The sequence below is a fragment of the Diorhabda carinulata genome, chromosome 1, assembly GCF_026250575.1.
Source record: "Diorhabda carinulata isolate Delta chromosome 1, icDioCari1.1, whole genome shotgun sequence".
Lineage (NCBI taxonomy): Eukaryota > Metazoa > Arthropoda > Insecta > Coleoptera > Chrysomelidae > Diorhabda > Diorhabda carinulata.
In genome coordinates, this window is record NC_079460.1 from 22,269,334 (window position 1) to 22,288,484 (window position 19,151).

Sequence of the window (19,151 nt, forward strand, 5' to 3'; positions counted from 1 at the left end):
ATATCATGTGAATAACAAATTCTGATGGAACATGCTCTATCGAATTAATTGCTTTTGGAAATAGATTTTCATTCAAAAACAATGGTTAACTATATAATTAGCAACGTTTCAATTCAGATGTTTCCTAAAATAAAAAATTAACGGCTAATAATAATCGATTAAAAAGAGAAAAAAATTGGTTTTATCGTACAAAAGATTAGCAACAATATTTGCGTTATATTTTCAAAAACTTTAGTTTCCATTTAGTTTTTTCCATTCCACTTTAGATATGTCCTACAATACGTATTCCACGTGTGTTTTAAAATAAGTTTTCGGAATAATAGCCACTTTCTATTTGGAAATGTGTGTTCGTACCGGATTTGAATTCAACACTTTACATGTTTTTAAACATCTGTGAAATTTTTGACAAACTTTCTGCTCGCTATCCATTAAGAAAAGTAGGTGATAACTTTTCTAGAGTATTCGTTATGATTCAAGGCAATAAATAAATCCGTGGGCATAAAATATCTGCACTAAAATTTATTTTTGATGTAAATTTTGGTACAATTAATATTTAATAATGATTTAAGTAATAGATAATAACAAAATTTATGAATATATCGGTACAGAAATGTAAAAGAAACTAACCTAATTTATTGTGGTTGTAAGCCACTTTTTCGAACCATTGATTTTTCTAAGCTATTTTACATTTGAAACTTCATTTGGTACGTTTATTTTACATAAAATCATCATGAAAGTTAAATTCATTAAAAACACTATTATATAATGACAGAAATGCAAAATAGAAGCAAACAAACAGACCAATTAAGTTAAATAATGTGTGGTAATAAAAAATTTGTTTCACTTACTAGTATTTTCTCAACTCGCGTCAACCAAAGCAGATAAGGCCAAAATGGCGAAAGGAGGCAAATAGTACAAATACAAATATGAAACTATATCATTTATAGTGAAGATTCATTTTGGAGAAGCTCAAAGCAACCAGGTCCAAGAGTTAGATGAGAAGATGCGATAAATCACAGATGATACCCCCAGGAGAGGATTGGAAGAATTGAAGACCTAAGAAGACATCTGGTTAAATTACGACCAGCAGGAAATACACCAAAAGGAAAACTATTAGAGGACCTATTATTATTTAGACAGTGGATCCATTCTTAATAAGTTAACTAGAGATTTACTGCTACTTGAAGCTGTGAAAAACCCATCGAGAACGTCAAAATAGAAGAAAAAAGGAGATATATGGAATATACGAGAATTTTTCTTGGAAAAAATCGTTTTTTGAGGGATAAATTTCATGAGAAGGGAATTGGTCAAGTGTGTTTGAATAAATATTAGTAAATTGATCAATTTTCTCCATTATAATACTGCAATTCATTGATACCAATAGATAGAAGACAAATATCGATAGTTTCCAAATGTTCTTTCTAGGACAATCTCGAGAAGATCAAACTAAAATTCTTCTTCTTCTCTCAAACTACGCATAAAGTTTATCATGGAAAATCCTTCGTACTTGTTCTATATTGCTTCTTAATAGTCTCTCAGTAAGCATGTGCATTGAGTTTGGCCTCGTGGTGTGAAGTCAATTAACAAAATGTCTTCTCTGTTCCAAACGGCGCACATAAGTTTTCGAGGTGTGAAAATTTGCTCTCGATGGGACGTTGTGTGCCTCCATTCCATTGATTGCCATTTAGTTTCTAGGTGTCACTGGGTTTAACTTTCTTCGCATTTAGAAAACGAATCACATATCTGATTTGAAAAGCGGCGGTATCTACAATTACGGCTGAAATCATAAAGAAGCACTACAGCGAACTTAGAATGCCGTAAATTTTTTCTGTTTATATCAGAGTAACTGCCGCGCATGCTTGGAACTGCGAACTTACTTTCTGGATTATTCGTATTTTTTGTTGAAGGTGGAATCGATTCTTGTGAGATCTTGCAAAGCAATTTTATCGGCTTAGTGCTATTTCTTTTGCAGTTATTTTTGGTTTGGCAATCAAGCAAATGAAGCTGATTAATGTTGCCAGTTTTTCATTTATCTACTTTTATTGAAGTCAATGATACATAAAGTACTATGGATGAATTACCATGGTTGAAGTACCATGGATAAAGTACCAAGAAGAAAGGGTTAGTTTTGTTTAGAAGAAATCATGAAGCAATTGCAAGAACGCGTGCTTTCGCTCTGGTTTGTGAGAACTATTGTTTTATGTGGTCACAGTACTTTTTTTACCAAATAAATTTTAGCTGTTGCTAAAACATGTATTTACTGACAAAAAAAACTGTCCAGTTTTATATGTGATGGTGGTGGTCGGATAATTTTATCACAAGCTATTAATGATTTCTGGAAAGTATTTTCCTTTTAAGCTCCATATTTTCTCTAAAAGGCCAATTTCTTCGTATCCAATGATCTTGTTTATTTCGACTGCTCCAAAGACATATAAAGTTTGTTCAAAAGATTTAAATATCGTATAACTAATTTTGGGAGAAGAATTTTGACTAATTGACAATTATCATCGTTTTGTGATGAGCCTGGTCCTTCAATGTCTTGTTCTAAGGGTTCAGACATATTTTTAGGCACTGAAGAATCAGGTGAGGCTGCACTGATGGATGAACAAATCTAGTACTTGTATACCGCCATCGATTATTAGTGTTCAAACCGTTTACGTTCTTGCACAATATTCCATACACGGTTTACAAACATAATTGGAAGCCTAAGACTTCACATTTTTTTATAATAGCATCCGAAAATACAAAATAGATATTTTTCTCTTACGTAACTTTTTCGCTACCTTTAAACACATATTCTCAGCATATATTTCTTTGACTACTCAAAATTTTCTGATACTAATTTTAACAAAGTAAAATACGCCCTTTATCGATTATCTGGACGAGTTGGATTGTAGCAGGGAGGTGGTGCAGGATCTGGTGGACGAGTACGTGGCCGCTACCAGGGAAGATTATTGTACGTGGGAAAAATGATGTTGATTTCGGGGGGTTTTTTATACAGTTTTTCTGATTTAGACCCTCATTTTTGGTTAAGGCCCTTTTTGAAGGATAATTGATTGATAATCAGCTGAAAATAATTCTTAAATGAACAATTTTTATTTATTTTCATTATTTTTTCAAGCTTAAAGATAAAATTTTGGAATTTCAATTGTTTTATTTTATTTTTTAAATTTTCGCCATTTTTTTGGTCAAGTCCTTTTTGAAGTATCGTTTATGGATTATTGGCTTGAAATTTTTGTTAAATTATCGATTTTTGTGTATTTTTATTGTCTTTTTGAATTCTGCTGTCAAATTTTTTAGATTTTCTTCGTTTTATGTAATTTTTTTTATTTGGACCTAATTTTTTGCTTCAGGTTCTTTTTTAAGGATAATTCTTTGATAATCAGCTTACAATGGATCTCTAATTGTTGATTTTTGGGAAAATTTGACATTTTTCCAAATTTAAAAGTTTCGATCAATTTTTTGTATTTAAATCCTTTTTAAAGAACAATTCATTGTTAAACATCTTGAAATGGGTTTCAAATTATTGATTTTTAGGAATACGCTTAAATGATAAAAAGCGAAAAAAACTCGAGCTGGGTTGAGGGTAGATGTTACAAAAACAGATCATAAGTGAACATTATCAGCCAAAAAGACACTAAACAAAAAGTTAAACCAGTATCAATTGTATTTGTTGCACATATAAGTCTTAACCTTTTTATCTCACTTGACTCAATCGATTCGGGTATGAAATATGTCTTACTGCAGAATAAATGAGAAATCAATTTCTATTCATTAAGGGGAGTAACCTCAGTTATAAAGGCATGCTTCCCTGTAACTTTTTGGTACCTAAGCCAATAATTATTAGGTGAGAAACGTGACTGGAAGCAGTTTCGTTTTATTTCTCAGAGTTGCAACGAAATAAAATTGGTAATGTCAGAGTTTGATGATGATATTTCCGAAGCAATCTAGTATATATCAATTTTATCAAAGCCACGGATTAATTAATAATATTAGATATAAATCGATGTGTTCATTCAACTAATTGACAATATTGTTAAAGTTGGGTTTAATTTATACAGGGTAACTTAATGCCAAAAACAAATTACTATTTCAAATCATTTAGAAACATTTTACAAAATAAAAATAATTTTTGAACTTTACATAATAAAAATATAATTTGTTATTAATTACGTACATTTTTGTATTCACTGGTATAGATGAATCTTAATTACATACAGAAGAAGTTTGTGCCCACGGAATAATTTTTACAAGGACAAAAAATATTTTCCAATCCATTTACTTATTAAAAATACTAATGAATGGTTTAGAAAGAACATGAATTTGTAGATCGAAGGGTGTTACAGCTTCGAAGTATTGTGTAAAAACATATTATGAAAGCTTCAACTAAAATTAAAACCGCAATGTAATTAAACTGAACATATTGTTTACAGCCACTACACCAACACTTACAATTACACTAGTACACTGTTTGACGATAACCAAGTTATCGTCTTCAGAGACTAACTTAATATAAATTGTCCCATATCGTATAAAGACAGTATCTCGCTCATTTGACAAAATAATTTAAAAAAATCTTTAAATACATTGAAACAACATCGAAAGTCAATGGCATAGAAATGTTTGGAACGAGGAGTAGATAATCCTCGGTTGCTCAATTGCTTGGTTTTTTCGGTACGATTCTAAAACGAAGAGATAGATACAACAGTGCCTATCACAAAGTAATCCAGGACCAAAAAAAGTGAAAACGATGGTCATCTGCTCCTTTGACAGTCGCGGGGTGGTTTTAAGGAGCTCATTTCACCAGGAGAGACCGTGATTAAAGTATTCTATTGAAAAATGATCGACAGAATGTGCATTAATTGGGTGCGACAATGCACCCTAACACTGTCCGTAGTTGTTAGATTGCAGTAATACCTCATCTACTCTATTTGCCGAATCTATCACACTACTACCACTTTTTCATCCCCAAAATAAAAAAAGGGCTTCAAGTAACACATACGCTGTTTCCTAGAAGGAAACGAATGGAAATTAAGGTGTGATTAATCCTTTACCTAAAATAGCTAAAGAGCTAAGCAAAAGCATCATATCGAAGATTATGAAAACATTCATATCATTTTGGTTCAACGATTCAGATTAGATATATATAATTGTTGATAATTCTTTACTTTTAAATGAAATATAGAGGGTGTCTTATGAATAATTTTTTTCAATTTATTTGGGTTTTGATGTACTGCACATTCACCATCTCCTTTGGATTCAACGCAAGAATTTCAACAAGGATCTGAATGAATAGAATAGTAGATTTAATATATATAAGTCAGGTTTGGTTAACTGAAAGCGGGTTTTCACATACTGTGAAAGTTACAGGGAGTGAGATAGACAAACTTGTTAGTGTTGAACTCCTACCACATCCAGCATTTAGTCTGTACCTTGCACCGTCAGATTACTATTCGTGTAAATCTATGACGAATTTCTTACAAGGGAAAAAATTTGAATCTAAAGGAGATGTTGAAATTGCAGTGCAACAATTTTTTGCATCATGGCGTATATTTCTTCTGCTCGATTTAGAGTAACTGCCGCGGAACTGAGATCGCAAGGCCTGCCGCTGCTAGAAATAGAAACGGAACTTACATTGTGAATTTACTTATTATATCTTGATGCACGCGAATCGAAATCGGAAATCGGAGAGGATCTTGCAATATCAATTTTATCAGCTTGGTGCTATTTCTTTTGCAGTTATTTTCAGTTTATTAACCAATAACAGGAACTGATTTATTGCAACATTTTTTTAAAACCAACCTTTTCGTTTTCCGTGGTAAATTTAACAAACCAATCATAAGTTTTATTGCAGCTTGACATTGTACAACACAAGGTGCAATTTTTTCGAAAGTCAATATATTTCATAGATTAATACTGCCCATAACACAAATCCCATAAGCAAATTAAACAACTTCCAAACGTCAAAATTTATTCAATTTCTTGTGAGCGCTTTGAAAATGAAAATAACAGTGGAATGAACAAGAAAAAGTGGTCAGTAAATAACTGGCAATAATAATATTTGCTGCTGTCTCGCTTTTGGAGACTGATGGACTGGTTGGTTATTACCCAAAAATTAACTATATTTTTCCATAGAATTGCAGCTAGCACGCAATAAAAATTGCACCAAATCGAAAATGTTGCAAGTGAGAGATTTTACTTGTGACCAAGAAATATTGCGTCTTGCATTACATTGCACGTTGTATTGTATTTTGTCAAGAGGCCCTAAGCAATATTCATTTATTTTATAATATATATACATAGAATATTAGAAACAAATATGCTTCCATTTTAAAATTGAGGTTAAATACCGCAACAGTTACATCAAAAAGGTGTCGCGAGATTAAGATGTTAAAGGTATGTAGTACGTGATATCGCTTATAGAATGTCATGCAAATTCACTTACAACAGAGAGTTCCATTTTAAAGCAAAAAGTGATATAACTAATGTAATAATTTTAACACGTCATTAAGAAATTACTTTTATGCTATTTTGGGACACCTGGTATTGAAATTATCTTATTACGTTTTCATATTCCCAATAAGTAGTGATAATAATGTCTGTTACCCAAACAAATATTTTTTTCTTTTTAATTTCTTATTTCCTGGACCTTTTGACATGTTTATGTTTCCAAATGCTCTTGATTTTAGGTTTCTTCTGTTTCAAAATTAGTTTCTTTCAATAATTTTTGAAAGAAAGATAAAATTTGACGTTTCGACTTTTCTTTAAGTCATTATAAAAATATTTTTATCTTTTTTTCAAAAATTATTAAAAGAAACTAATTTTGAAACGGAAGAGATCTAAAATCAAGAACATTTTGAAGCATAAACAAATATTTTTTCGACTACTGCAATCCCATATGTAATGGTGTAATTATTATATTATGTATTAAGTGGACGTTCTATGTGAATTGAAATTTAATAATAATGAAATTTATATGATACAAAAATATAGGACACTTCGAAAACCATCAAACTCGAGCGAAATATCTGTGGTAATCCCCCTATTTAAGAAAATTTGAATTCCAAGTCTGCTGGCAGTTGAAATCAATACTGACACCTAATTTTTACGGTTTGTGTGAATAACGAAGCGAAATTTATGCAGTGATTCTGTGTTTGCGAGTCCTGCTCTGTGGTGTTGCAGATATTTTAATGAGGCTTGAAAGAATGCCGCGAGAATTTGGAAAAAAGATTGACAGGGTTGTTTCCAGGTTTGCATGAGGATCGTGTGGCTGGATTTATACGTCTGATAGATAGAAGCAGTGATTCATCGTAACCACGATGTTAAACAATAAGTTGTGGCACGAGGGGTGTATGAGTCTGGTCAGTATGTGGCAGCACGCCTCTGAAAGACAAGGGAACCCGGGAAGAGAGTGTCAAAACGAGATAGCGCGCGCATTCCAGGCCCCTATCGATCATCCAGCTCCGACTCTGCATCGGGAATCGGGAGAGGAGTAGTTATGGCATTGCCAGTCGGGGGTGCAATGCTCAGCTAGTAGTAGAGGAGCGACAGGCCTCCGTAGGCGTGATCAGAGACGTACGCGGGTTCGGTCCATCGCTTCAGTCCTTAGCACCTCCTAGGGCATGACTGCCAAGTCCGGAGGAACATTATTTATTATCAGTGAGTCATGATCATTCATTCAATCTAGAATGGTGAGGAACGATCGAATGTTGTCGACAGTGGTGGTTGTCTTCCTATTTGTCACCATGCTGCCAGGTAAACATCAACATATTAAAATATTTTTCTCTTTTCAATACCTGGACTTCAATTATTTTCGTATCATTTTAGCGATTTATCAATACTTAATATATTTTTTTCAATTCTAAACCCATATTTCTTTTGATTTTTTTTATCCCACTTTCTCTTATTTACATTTCATGGTAAACTATACTTTACAATACAAAACAATAGTGGGCAGTTAATTATAATTTATAAATACTTAAATTCACCCTTTTTTAGAACAATTTGTTGTTAACGTTTCGATTAGAAATCAATGATTGGGTGAATCTAATATAAAATATATTAAACAGATATATAATCTACGATTATATTTAATATTTTTCATAAATAAATCTACAACTTCTTCTTTATTCCCCAAGAGTTTTAAAAAATAGTTGGGGATGATACTATGAAGAGGAAAGGTCCCTGAATTTATTTATTCATTGTTTTATTCTTACCGTGATTGATTTTTAACTTTTATTTATTGTTAGTTTTTATATCATTATAATCTGATCATAATCAAGCTCCATGAATTGTATTACAATTAACATTAATATGTAAGATTTCGCACTTTTTCTGTTTTCACACTAAGCACTTAGGTAACTAACTCAAAAGGCTTCCTCTTCTTCATTCTTCTCTCTAAGTTGGTATTATCGAGGAGCTGCTTTCGTAACAAATCTAGTGATTACTTGAGATCGTTGCTTCGAAAGTATCATCACTTGAGGCGGATAGTGTATTCTGTACAGAATTTCGTTTAAATCTTTTTTAATTTTCAAAATATATCATTGTTCTAATTATATATTGTGTAATAAAACTAAATATACGAGGATGTATTGATATCTGGTTCCATGCATAAATAAAATATTGCGAACAATAAATTATTAGAAGTGTCAGTGTAAAGTTTGACGTCAAAAAAGTGAAACAGAGTTACGCAATAAATTAAAAGAAAAAAGGTGTCCACCGAAATTAAGAAAATCGAAAAATTGGAGTATCGAGCCATTAACATGTACCTCTATTTAAAAGGGTTAAAAGATAAGCAGATTTACGAGATATACTTAATACCCTTGGCGATCAATGTCCTTCCTATGCGACCGTGAAAAATTGGACTGCAAGCTTCAAAAGAGGTAAATTGAAGATAATGACCAATCGGGAAGGCCAGTTTCTGTGTGAGTCACCGAAAATATCGATGCAGCTCATGACATGATTTTATCAGACCGTCGAATTGGGCTAAAACGGATATCTGAAGCACTAAATATTTCATACGAACTCGTTCATCATATAGTTCACGTCAATTTGGACAGGAAAAAAATTGCTGCAAAATGGATCCTCAAATTTTTGAATGTTGACCAGAAGCGTTCGATTTGTGCTCGATTTGAAAATGATATAGACTTGTTAAACCGAATTGTTACTATGGACGAGACTTTTTCATTTTTTACATTTCTACGATCTAGAAACAAAGCAACAATTGATAGAATGGCGACACTCTGGTTCTCCAAGACCTAAGAAGTTTCGGGTCCAAAAATCTGCTGGTAAAGTTCTTGCTTCAGTTTTTTGGGATTGCCATGGAGTATCATGTTGCCATGCAAAAAAATTCTTGATTTAGGGTTTGAATTACTAGAACACCTCCCTCATTCACCAGATTTGTCTCCGTCCGACCATCATCTCTTTCTACTGAAAAAAACTTAAAAGGTCGTAAATGTGTCTTCCAACGAGGAGGTAATAAAAGCTGTGGAGGTCTGGTTTGCAGAGCAAAAAAAAGGTATAGAGACGTGCAGGTTCGCTGTAATAAATATATCCAATTAAAAGGAGAATATGTTGAGTAATAAAATATTTTGACATTGAAATTTTGTTTGGTTCTATAGTAGGTTAAATATTTTTCAATATATCCTTGTATATTATACCTCTACATAATTTCAGTTCAAACGCGACGAATGGGGTATAAATATCTGCGAATTCACTCAGTTTCCATAGATTTTCAAAAAGCTTATGATACTGTGAACAGAAACTATTTGTACCACATTATGAACGATCTTAGTGTACCAAAAAAGTTTATAAGTCTTTTCAAAATGACACTAGAACATACAAAAACGAAGATAAAGGAAAATCAATACCAGATCAACACAGGATTAGAACAGGAAGATCCGCTATCCACTACGCTGTTCAATATATAATGGATAGTATGTGAAATCTTTTGAAGCAGAAAAAAGCCACTAGAAACAAAAACAACGTAACACAACAAATCCTTTCAACATCGGAAAATGAGCTTAAGAAAAAAAAAACGGGAGAAATATTGAATCTACGAGTCAACGAAGATAAATCGAATTCATAAGAAAACCACAAACGAAAATAGCAATGAGAAGTTTTTCAATACAACTGAACGAAGAGAAAGTAATGACCTTAGAACAAGTTATGAATATCTTGGGGTGATTAGCAAGAACGAGGGTAACGAGGAAAGAAGGAGAAAAGCAAGGATGACGAATGGAGCACTGAATCTTTACAAAACTATAATAAGACCAACAGTGAGGTACCGAAGTGAAAGAAAAATACTCATGAGGATACTATGGGATAGAAAGGAGAGAGAATTAATGATAGAGTAGCGGTCACATCCAAAGAATACCAGATTTTAGAGCAACTAAAAAAATGATGGACATAGAACAGGGAGGAGCAATAAAAAAAGGAAGACCAAGGAAAATATGATACGCAGAGGTGATGGAAGACCTAAGAGAGAGAGAGGAATTCTGGAAAACCAAAAGGGCTGTGTGTAGCAACTATTTATTGTTGATGTATTTTTCATTAATTATTATTTTTTTAACGTTTTATGAGTAATTGTCAAATTGGTATTTAATAAAGTAAAAGATAAAAAATACGTTAATCTCATTTATATTCACGTGGAGCTCGAAAGCTATTTGTCACTCACTTAATTCATACACAACGCTCTATTGTTTGAGCAAAACTCATTATTGTAAACGTTTTTGAATAATACTTTTTCAAAGCATCTGTTTTCATCAGATAGAAGACACGAAATAGAAATCGAGGCGATTGTAATGATTAATAAATGTTTTGACATAATGGAATGACATCCTGATTATATTATTCTTTTTTTTTTCGAGAAATATAAATTGTCATGTTCAGTTGAACGTCCTGGTATGCGGAAATTTTAAAAATTCATTTAACGACCTATCCTAGCTACTGTTGCACATTTTCAAGTTTCGCATAGCCGGAAATCATAAATGGATACGGGTTTACATGAACTTTATTATTCTCGAATTTTAAAATGAGGAATTTTGTAATAAATAATACATATATTTTGAAAAGAATTCAGCTGATGTGTCACTGAGGATTAAAAGCTTTTAGACTTAATATAAAATAGACTTGAACTACCAAATCATTTTACATTGTTTCAGCGTAATTGAATTTGCAGTTTTCTAAATTTATTTAAAAGTTTCTTTTTTATAAAACACACACCGTCGATTTTATAAATTCGAATTCAAATCTATTCCAAAATAATTCTAATATTACCAATTTCTAAATTTATATTGTTTGTATTTGGTTATCAAAATTTCATTGTTTTATTGCAAATTACTTAAAGAAATTTGACCCCTATTTTGAATAAAAAATATAAATTTTATAATTGGTGAATATATTTGTAAAACTTCAGCTGTCTGAATGGTGCATTTGAAGTGCGCTCGTAAATCCAATAATTCCTAATTGATCTCAATAATTATGTGTTTGTTAGTTGTTTGCTTGAGATCCGAAATTTGTCTATTGATATTGACTATGGAACAAGAAGTTGAGCAATGAGTTTGCTTGAAAATGTTCCAAGTATTTCAGTGAGACAAAGCATTCAGTGAAGGTCATGATATTCTCGAAAACTTGCTTAGATACCCGAGAGATAGTAGAGGCTCTCAACATCTCTCAATGATCGAATCAATATATCAAGCGCTTTGAATATTAAGCCTAAGTCAATGCTAAATTTATACCAAAAGACCGTATATTCATGAAATACATTATTATTGTTAACAAAACGTAAGTTTATGAATATGACGCCGAAACTGTTATGCAGACGATATAGTAATCCTTTCAAAATCGGAAAACGAGCTTAAGGAAACCTGCAGAGCCTTGATGGAAATGGCAGAGACAGTGAATCTACGAGTGAACGAAGATAAATCGAAATTCATGGTAATGACAAGAGCTCAAAGGAAATACAACTGTACGAAGAAAAGGCAATGAGCTTATAGCAAGTTCAAAGTCATGTATATCATGGGGTGGTTATCAAGGACGACGGTGACCAGGGAGAAATTTTGGAAGTGAGGATAACGAGGGGTAGTAAATAGTGGGACCTCTAAGCACGATAATAAACCTTTTAACAAAGAAGAGGAACAGAAGTTAGATATAAGGGAAAGAAAAATACTTAGAACGATACAGGGTGGTGAAAATGAAGGAGATTTATGGCTGAAAACAAACAAATAATGGAATAAGGAATCTATTTGGAGAAGCAGAACTAAGCAAAATAATAAGATCCAGTAGCTGGGTCTCATACAGAGAATGCCAGATTTTAGAGCAACAAAAAAAAACGATGGACATAAAACATTAGTTAGACTAAGCCTTTTTTATGTCAGCTGCATTATGTCTTATAAATTGGAAATGAGAAAAAGCATTTATAATTTATATGGACAGATCCCTAAGCCTGACATAGTTCACTTTTCACCAAAATATTCCACGCATAAGTATTTACCGTGCCTTAGCCTAATGTGAAGAAGATATACCATGTCTGAAACTTTCAAAAAGTGTAAAACAAAAAGTTTTCACCTGAGAAATTAGCACGTGAATACCATACTTCAAGAGTACCGTATGGCAGAAATAGCACGGATACCAAGAAGCTCTCCTCAACTAAAGGGAAAAATTCTTCACACTTGTCAATTCGGAAATCAAAGGAAACGATGGTTTTTAAACGACAAATTTAAAGAAAAAGGAAAATTCGTTGATAAAATTCTAGTCTTGTGTGCGATTTCGACGAGGGAGATATCAAAACCTTATGTGGTTCGAGTAAGATGGTAGAATCTGAAAGGTATATTAACAACTGCCACTAAATTAATTTTGTACTTCAATATCACGTTGGAAACGATATAACTTTTTGGTCAGACTGACGTTCTACCATTATGCAAGGGCAATTGGCAATTAGCTCCCCTAATTTACCTCAGACTCGTTCAAGTGACGATTTGTGGTTACGTTTATCTCGCAAAGTGTATGATGTAGGGTGTCAAGTCGAGGAAAAATTACGAAGTGGGGTTTTTAGAGATTAAGGTGAAGAACACGATCCCCTCTATTCAGTTGATTATGGCAAAAGGTTTCATTAAAGATATTTATTACAAAAGTATATGGTAAAATATTGGGTCATATGTTTGCTATGTACTTTTTTTAATGAAAATTAGAAAAAGCGTCACAGATTCAACTAAAATTTGTAGTTGTAATTAATTACTTCCATTAATTTCCGCGTGTAAAAAAGATAATGTTATTCCACTATGCAAATGGACTCTATTTGCACCTTTACTGATAGTATCAGCCAAAGTGGAAAAAAAATCGGTTAGCTCTTTCCCATTTGAATTGTGGGTTAATTGAGACAGTCTCCCGGTCTCCGGTTTCAAATTTATTTCATATTTTTTAATTAGACTTTTGTAGTGTGAAGCGCCTTTGAAGAGAGAATAATGAATATAAATGCGGGTACTTTTGCTCAGATAATTTTAAAAATAAAAAGTTTTTGAATTTACATTTTTTCATAAAGGATTGTCAATGTTCTATAATAGATTGTCGCTTTCCATTTAGCGAAATAAATCTGACAAAATTTTCATTCTAGCACAATTTTTAAAAGCGTAATTTCCCCTAAAATTCCGAATTTATTCTTCACCATAGTCAAGATTGATAATCGTACTCCAACCAAGATTTTCGATACACTGGGTTAAAATCATGTCCAAAAACATATTTATATATACTGGAGTGGTCCAGATATACAAGCTTTACATTCTACCATAGGCAAAGATCTCATAACTATTAAGTCCTGGTCTCACGCGAACGGTCTCTGTTTAAACACTAAGAAAACTTTATTTTTATCCTATAAAGGATATTTACCAGCTCTAAAGCTCAACAGTGGCTTAATACGATACTCAAGATCAAGTTTCTTGGTCTACATATTGACAGTGCCTTTCAATGGTCTGTATATCTGGAAAAAGTTATCTACTGCATCTTTTGCGATTAAATCTGTATCTGAACAACTTACTTTTCGTTGTTAGAATCGCATCTTCGGTATGGTTTACCTTTCTGAGGTTCTTGTAATTTGCACCTCTTCGAATCTATTTTCAAATTACAAAAAAGAGCTATACGTTATATTTTTGGTTTGAGTAGTAGAATGCATTGCGAATTCTATATTAAAAAACACGAAATTTTAGCTCTCCCCGCTCTTTTAATTTTAATATCTGTTTGTTTGGTTCGCAAACACTTTCCAAACTCAACCCATTTATGCCTATCCTACTAGAAGAAAGAATTTGGACATATTCACTTAATTATTATCACTTCTGATTTGGTAGAAAATTCCATCATCTTCAGCGTTGAAAAATTATTTAATCAGCTACCTTCGTAATTTAAAAAGGCAAACACATTTAATAAGTTTCGAAGATTGACAAAGATATTTCTGCTTGAAATTATTCTATGGAATTATACAATTTACCATATATTCAAGATATCACATATATAATATATATAACAATTTATTATAATTACTTTCTAAATTTTAGGTCTCTTCTGTTTCAAAATTAGTTTTTTCAAATAATTTTTAAAAGATAGTTAAAAATTTACTTTTTGACTAATTTTAAGTCTTTATCAATCAAAAACAAAACACAAATGAAATAACAAAATATAAAACATTTTTCCTTACCTCATAGACAAGGACTTGCCCAGAAATTATCGAATTATTTTAATAAATATGATATTAGTATAAATATAATATAATTAGTATAGTCATAAAGGATATAAAACATTATCCAAATATTTCACTAAATTAGAATCTAAAACATCAAAAAACAAAAGAAGTAATATTATATATCAAGTGCCTTGTACTAATTTTGACGGTGTCTACATAGGACAGACATCTCAGTATTTAGAAGATAGAGTAAGAGATCATCAAACGATAAAAATAGAATTGCATCAACCAACCATGAAATATCAAAAAAACATAAATTCAATTTTAAAGATTCAAAAATTCTTGAAACGGAAACTAATACACGAAAAAGGGAAATTTTAGAAATAACGAAAAAACTATAAATGATAAAAAAGACCCAAATAATTAAAGAAAAATTTATAGTCCTATTTTGTAAATTGTCATAAAACTACATATAATTTAATATTTGAGATGTAAGGACTAAGGAAATATTAATTTTTCTTATTAGAACAAAGTTTTAGTTTGATTTTATTCTTATTTTGATATTCGTGATGAAGGTTATCTATTGATCAATATAAATACGCAAATTGTCAGTGCCAATATCATATTTTGACTTAAAATTAGTCGAAACGTCAATTTACATCTATCTTTTAAAAATTATTAAAGAAAAACTAATTTTGAAATAGAATGGTCTAAAATCAATAATATTTAGAAACATAAACAATATCAAAAGGTCTAATGAATAAGAAATTAAAGGAATTTATTATGATTACTATATTAAGTCAAATTGTTATTTTATAGTTTTTTATTATCTGATATAATTTTTTTGCATTGTCGATAAAATTATATAATTTTCTAATGACTATAAAGCTCATATTTTTCTAATACGAAATCAAGTCGTTTTACTTGAACAATAAAGTCTAGATCAGTTACTACGTGCATTTGACGCTAAGGATCCTTTATTATTATATCTTTCAATTTTCATATTATTAGTATTTTATACATCGGTACACTCAGCACAGACCATTTATTTGGAAAATATCGAATTGCCCAAATAGATGAGTGTCTGCATTTTAAAAAATACATATCCAAGTATAAGACACTTATTAGACGAGGTAGCCAAGCTACCCACCTAGTTCCTTACCCTGTTCCTGGGTATTGGTTCATATGGAGCTTATTACACCGAGGTAGCCAGTCGCGCTGCAGCTTTATGGCTGCCGATTGGTTGCCCATCCCGGCAACCGCACCGGCACTGGTTACGTTCTTGTATACAATACGGATCTTATTATATTGGTCAGCTAATCGCCCGTCGCCACTTAGAGAGTGTGGAAGAAGCAAATATTCATTTCTCATTTTGACTGTCATATTCCCTACACGTTCTCGTCTACAATGAACTGAGCTATGCATTGTCCTCCTTTTTCGTCTTCTTTCAAAATTGATTATTTTCTAGCTGCTCTACTGGTTGCTTTGTCGAGAAACAGACTGGCAACTAGTTGCCCGACTGGTTGCGCAACTTAGATGTCTTGTTTAATAAGAGCCTAAGTAAGGGATAAGATTATGTATATAAGTTTGACGTCTTAATTTATACGTTCGCGTATCAGGTGGGCTGGAAAGTTCGTAAGCATATTTGCAGTTAGTTCTAACCTTCAACAGACATTTCTATGAATTTGACAGCTGTCATACTATTAGTTTCGAGTTGAGCAACTTTTGTTAGTTTAGAAAAATGGGAGTTTAATTCCTTATTGAGAAAAAATATTTAGAAGGGTTGGTTTGATAAATATTATTCGGATTTTTTCTTGAGAAATGAACGGTTGAGAAGTGGTTTTAAACGAGGCAAAATGAACACTGATAAAAACATCAAAAAAATTCAAAAAATAATTTCTAAAAACTGTAAAATGAAGATGAATAACACTTGATATCAAAGGAGATATTGTGAAGCGTGAAAAGACGCAAAAGTCAACTAACAAGTACATCAGTATTTTGGGATGCGCCTGGTCTCTTAAAAAGGGATTAGGCTTAGAATTGTTGGAGTGTTTGCAGGATGAAAGTTAATAATAACCTTTTATGTACACAGAAATTGATTATCTTTACATATGTTTTATTTTTTCATGAGACGTAAATTTTAGTTTTTATAGTAATTTTAGAGACTGGGGTGATCGATATTTCCTTGAATTAAAGTTGTTCATTTGTTCATGTATCCTTTAACAATCTTTATATACAACGTATTTATGGACGAATAAAAAGATATCGTGAACCATGACCTTAAAGCATGTAAACAAGGAGAGATCACTCGTGTGGAAAATAATCATAAAGTATCCACTGAAGCATTCCATGAAGCACTTTTCTTGTGGTAGGTTATGAGTTTAACTACTTTTTAAAAATCCAATAATAGAAGATCATAAACCAGATACGGATTCACTAAAATTATATTTATAACTTATAAAATTTTAATGATTATAAAGTTATTATAAAAACTATATTAGGCAGAATAAAATAACTAAAAATGTTGGCACGATTTTTGGACTTATATAGGACAAAATACATTGAATAATGGGATAAAAGATTTCGGTAATTATCTAGATTAGGTTACACCGATTTTAGTATGTTATAGAGAAAATTATGCTGAAAAATTTGATATATATATATATATATATATATATATATATATATAAATCATCCTTTCACATAGTTTTTCAACTTTGAAGTTAGAGAAAAATAATTTATAAATCATAGTTTAACTTTGCATGTCTAACCTAACCTAACCCAACCTAACCCAACCTAATCCAACCTAACCATTAATTTTAACTAAGAATATTGATGGAATATCAATCAATAAACAGCAATACACAAAAATTCACAGAATTTTATCTTTTTCATGGTCAAACACGAATAAAAAAAAACAAATATTGATAGATTTACGATAGTCGTAAGTAAACAAACTAGACTAAATTCTCTGCAAATTTTATGATACATGATGTCATCATCAGATAATGAAGACATAGCTTCGCAGCTATGGTGTATAAATTATTTTTCTTTTTCTGGAACTTCAATCGGAGGGGTGTAGCCTAATCTAGATAATTACCAAAACTTCATTTTGTTTCATTTGAATTTCAAAATATTTTTGGATTTTAACAACAAATCCCAGTTTGAAAAGATTTCTTAATATTTTCATAATTTGCCATTAATATTTCTGTATTAACTCTAAATAACTGTGTGTGTGTGTTAAATGTTAAATCGTCGTGTCACTACGATGGCTATTTAATTTCGAGGCCAATGTAAATGTAAATCAACTTGGATGTAATCAGATAAGTTTTCAGCTATAATCAAGAAAATCCTTGTGTCTTGTAGTAATTTTATCTAGGATCTTAGTGTTGACAAACAAGAACTTTAATATTATTGCTGTTTACCAACGTCGTCGTTTTGAGGTTTGAATTCTATAGGAGTTACTGCGACACAAGATATTCATTAATGGCGAAAGCTTGGAAACATGTCGCATTTTTTGACATGTTCATGTGAAAGTGGGAATTTTCAACTTGACACCAAAATGCATATGATTTTCACGGGAAACTCATTAAAACTTATTTTGTAGCACTTTGGAAATTTTCCGTTCAAGGGAATTAATACTGATGGAAGTTGTGCTACATGGAATTTAATTGAAGTTATAGACTAAATTTCTTTTGTTATTCTGATTCGAACAAGATTTGAACAAAAATTAATAGTTTTTTAATATAAAAAAATAGATCAACAGCATTTTAGTTCAATTAAGTAATAAGTACTAAGAAAGAAATGGAAACAAATCTAATTAATCACCTTGACATCACCCACCTGATTCTTGAAAATAGACCAAACGCATTAATCTGGCAACATTGATAATTATTGGGTTCAAAGCTATCCTTAAATCCATCTAATCCATCATAGCGGAAGTGGACAATATTTATATAATATTTGTTAAAATGATTATTTTCCAGGTTCAAAACAAGGTCCACATGAAAAACTACTGCTCACCAATTTGCTTGCAAACTACAACGTTTTGGAAAGACCCGTTGCCAATGAGTCGGAACCGTTGGAAGTGAAATTCGGCCTAACTCTTCAACAAATCATTGACGTGGTGAGTACAATACGTTATAAATCGATTATGTTCCCAAAATGTCGCTCTCTCTGCATTCAATTCTCAAAAACAAAAATTTATTTTTGAATTTTTAAAAATATGACGAATGCGCAATAAGACACCATTCAATTTAATTTTTGGTGGACGTGTTGTCCCTTCGCCATAAATTGAACAGTAGCTTCAAGTTCGTAAAACTTTTGAAGTAAAATATGGCATAAATTTTTAGTTCAGTGGTAGGTTAAGCATATGAAGAAGAATACACTACATATTTCTATTTACCTCACGGTAGCAATAAATTAAATATTTAGTATGAAATAAAAATTAAAATAGTGACCATCGGTTGAATGGCCAGAG

The 19,151-nt window shown here is 31.6% G+C and overlaps 1 protein-coding gene across 6 annotated transcripts in view; it reads left to right on the top strand.

Moving 5' to 3' along the window:
• The first annotated feature begins 7,494 nt into the window (after positions 1-7,494).
• Positions 7,495-19,151, top strand: part of LOC130899291 (neuronal acetylcholine receptor subunit alpha-7) — a 168,747-nt gene continuing 157,090 nt past the window's right edge. For 4 of the 6 annotated variants that reach the window (XM_057809569.1, XM_057809245.1, XM_057809325.1 and 1 more), the window contains exons 1-2: positions 7,516-7,755; positions 18,658-18,797. In XM_057809569.1, the coding sequence (XP_057665552.1) occupies positions 7,689-7,755; positions 18,658-18,797 (207 nt within the window). In that variant the 5' untranslated portion in view covers positions 7,516-7,688. Of the gene's footprint in view, positions 7,756-18,657; positions 18,798-19,151 lie in introns of all 6 variants that reach the window. The other 2 variants (XM_057809404.1, XM_057809487.1) reach the window with 2 other exon arrangements.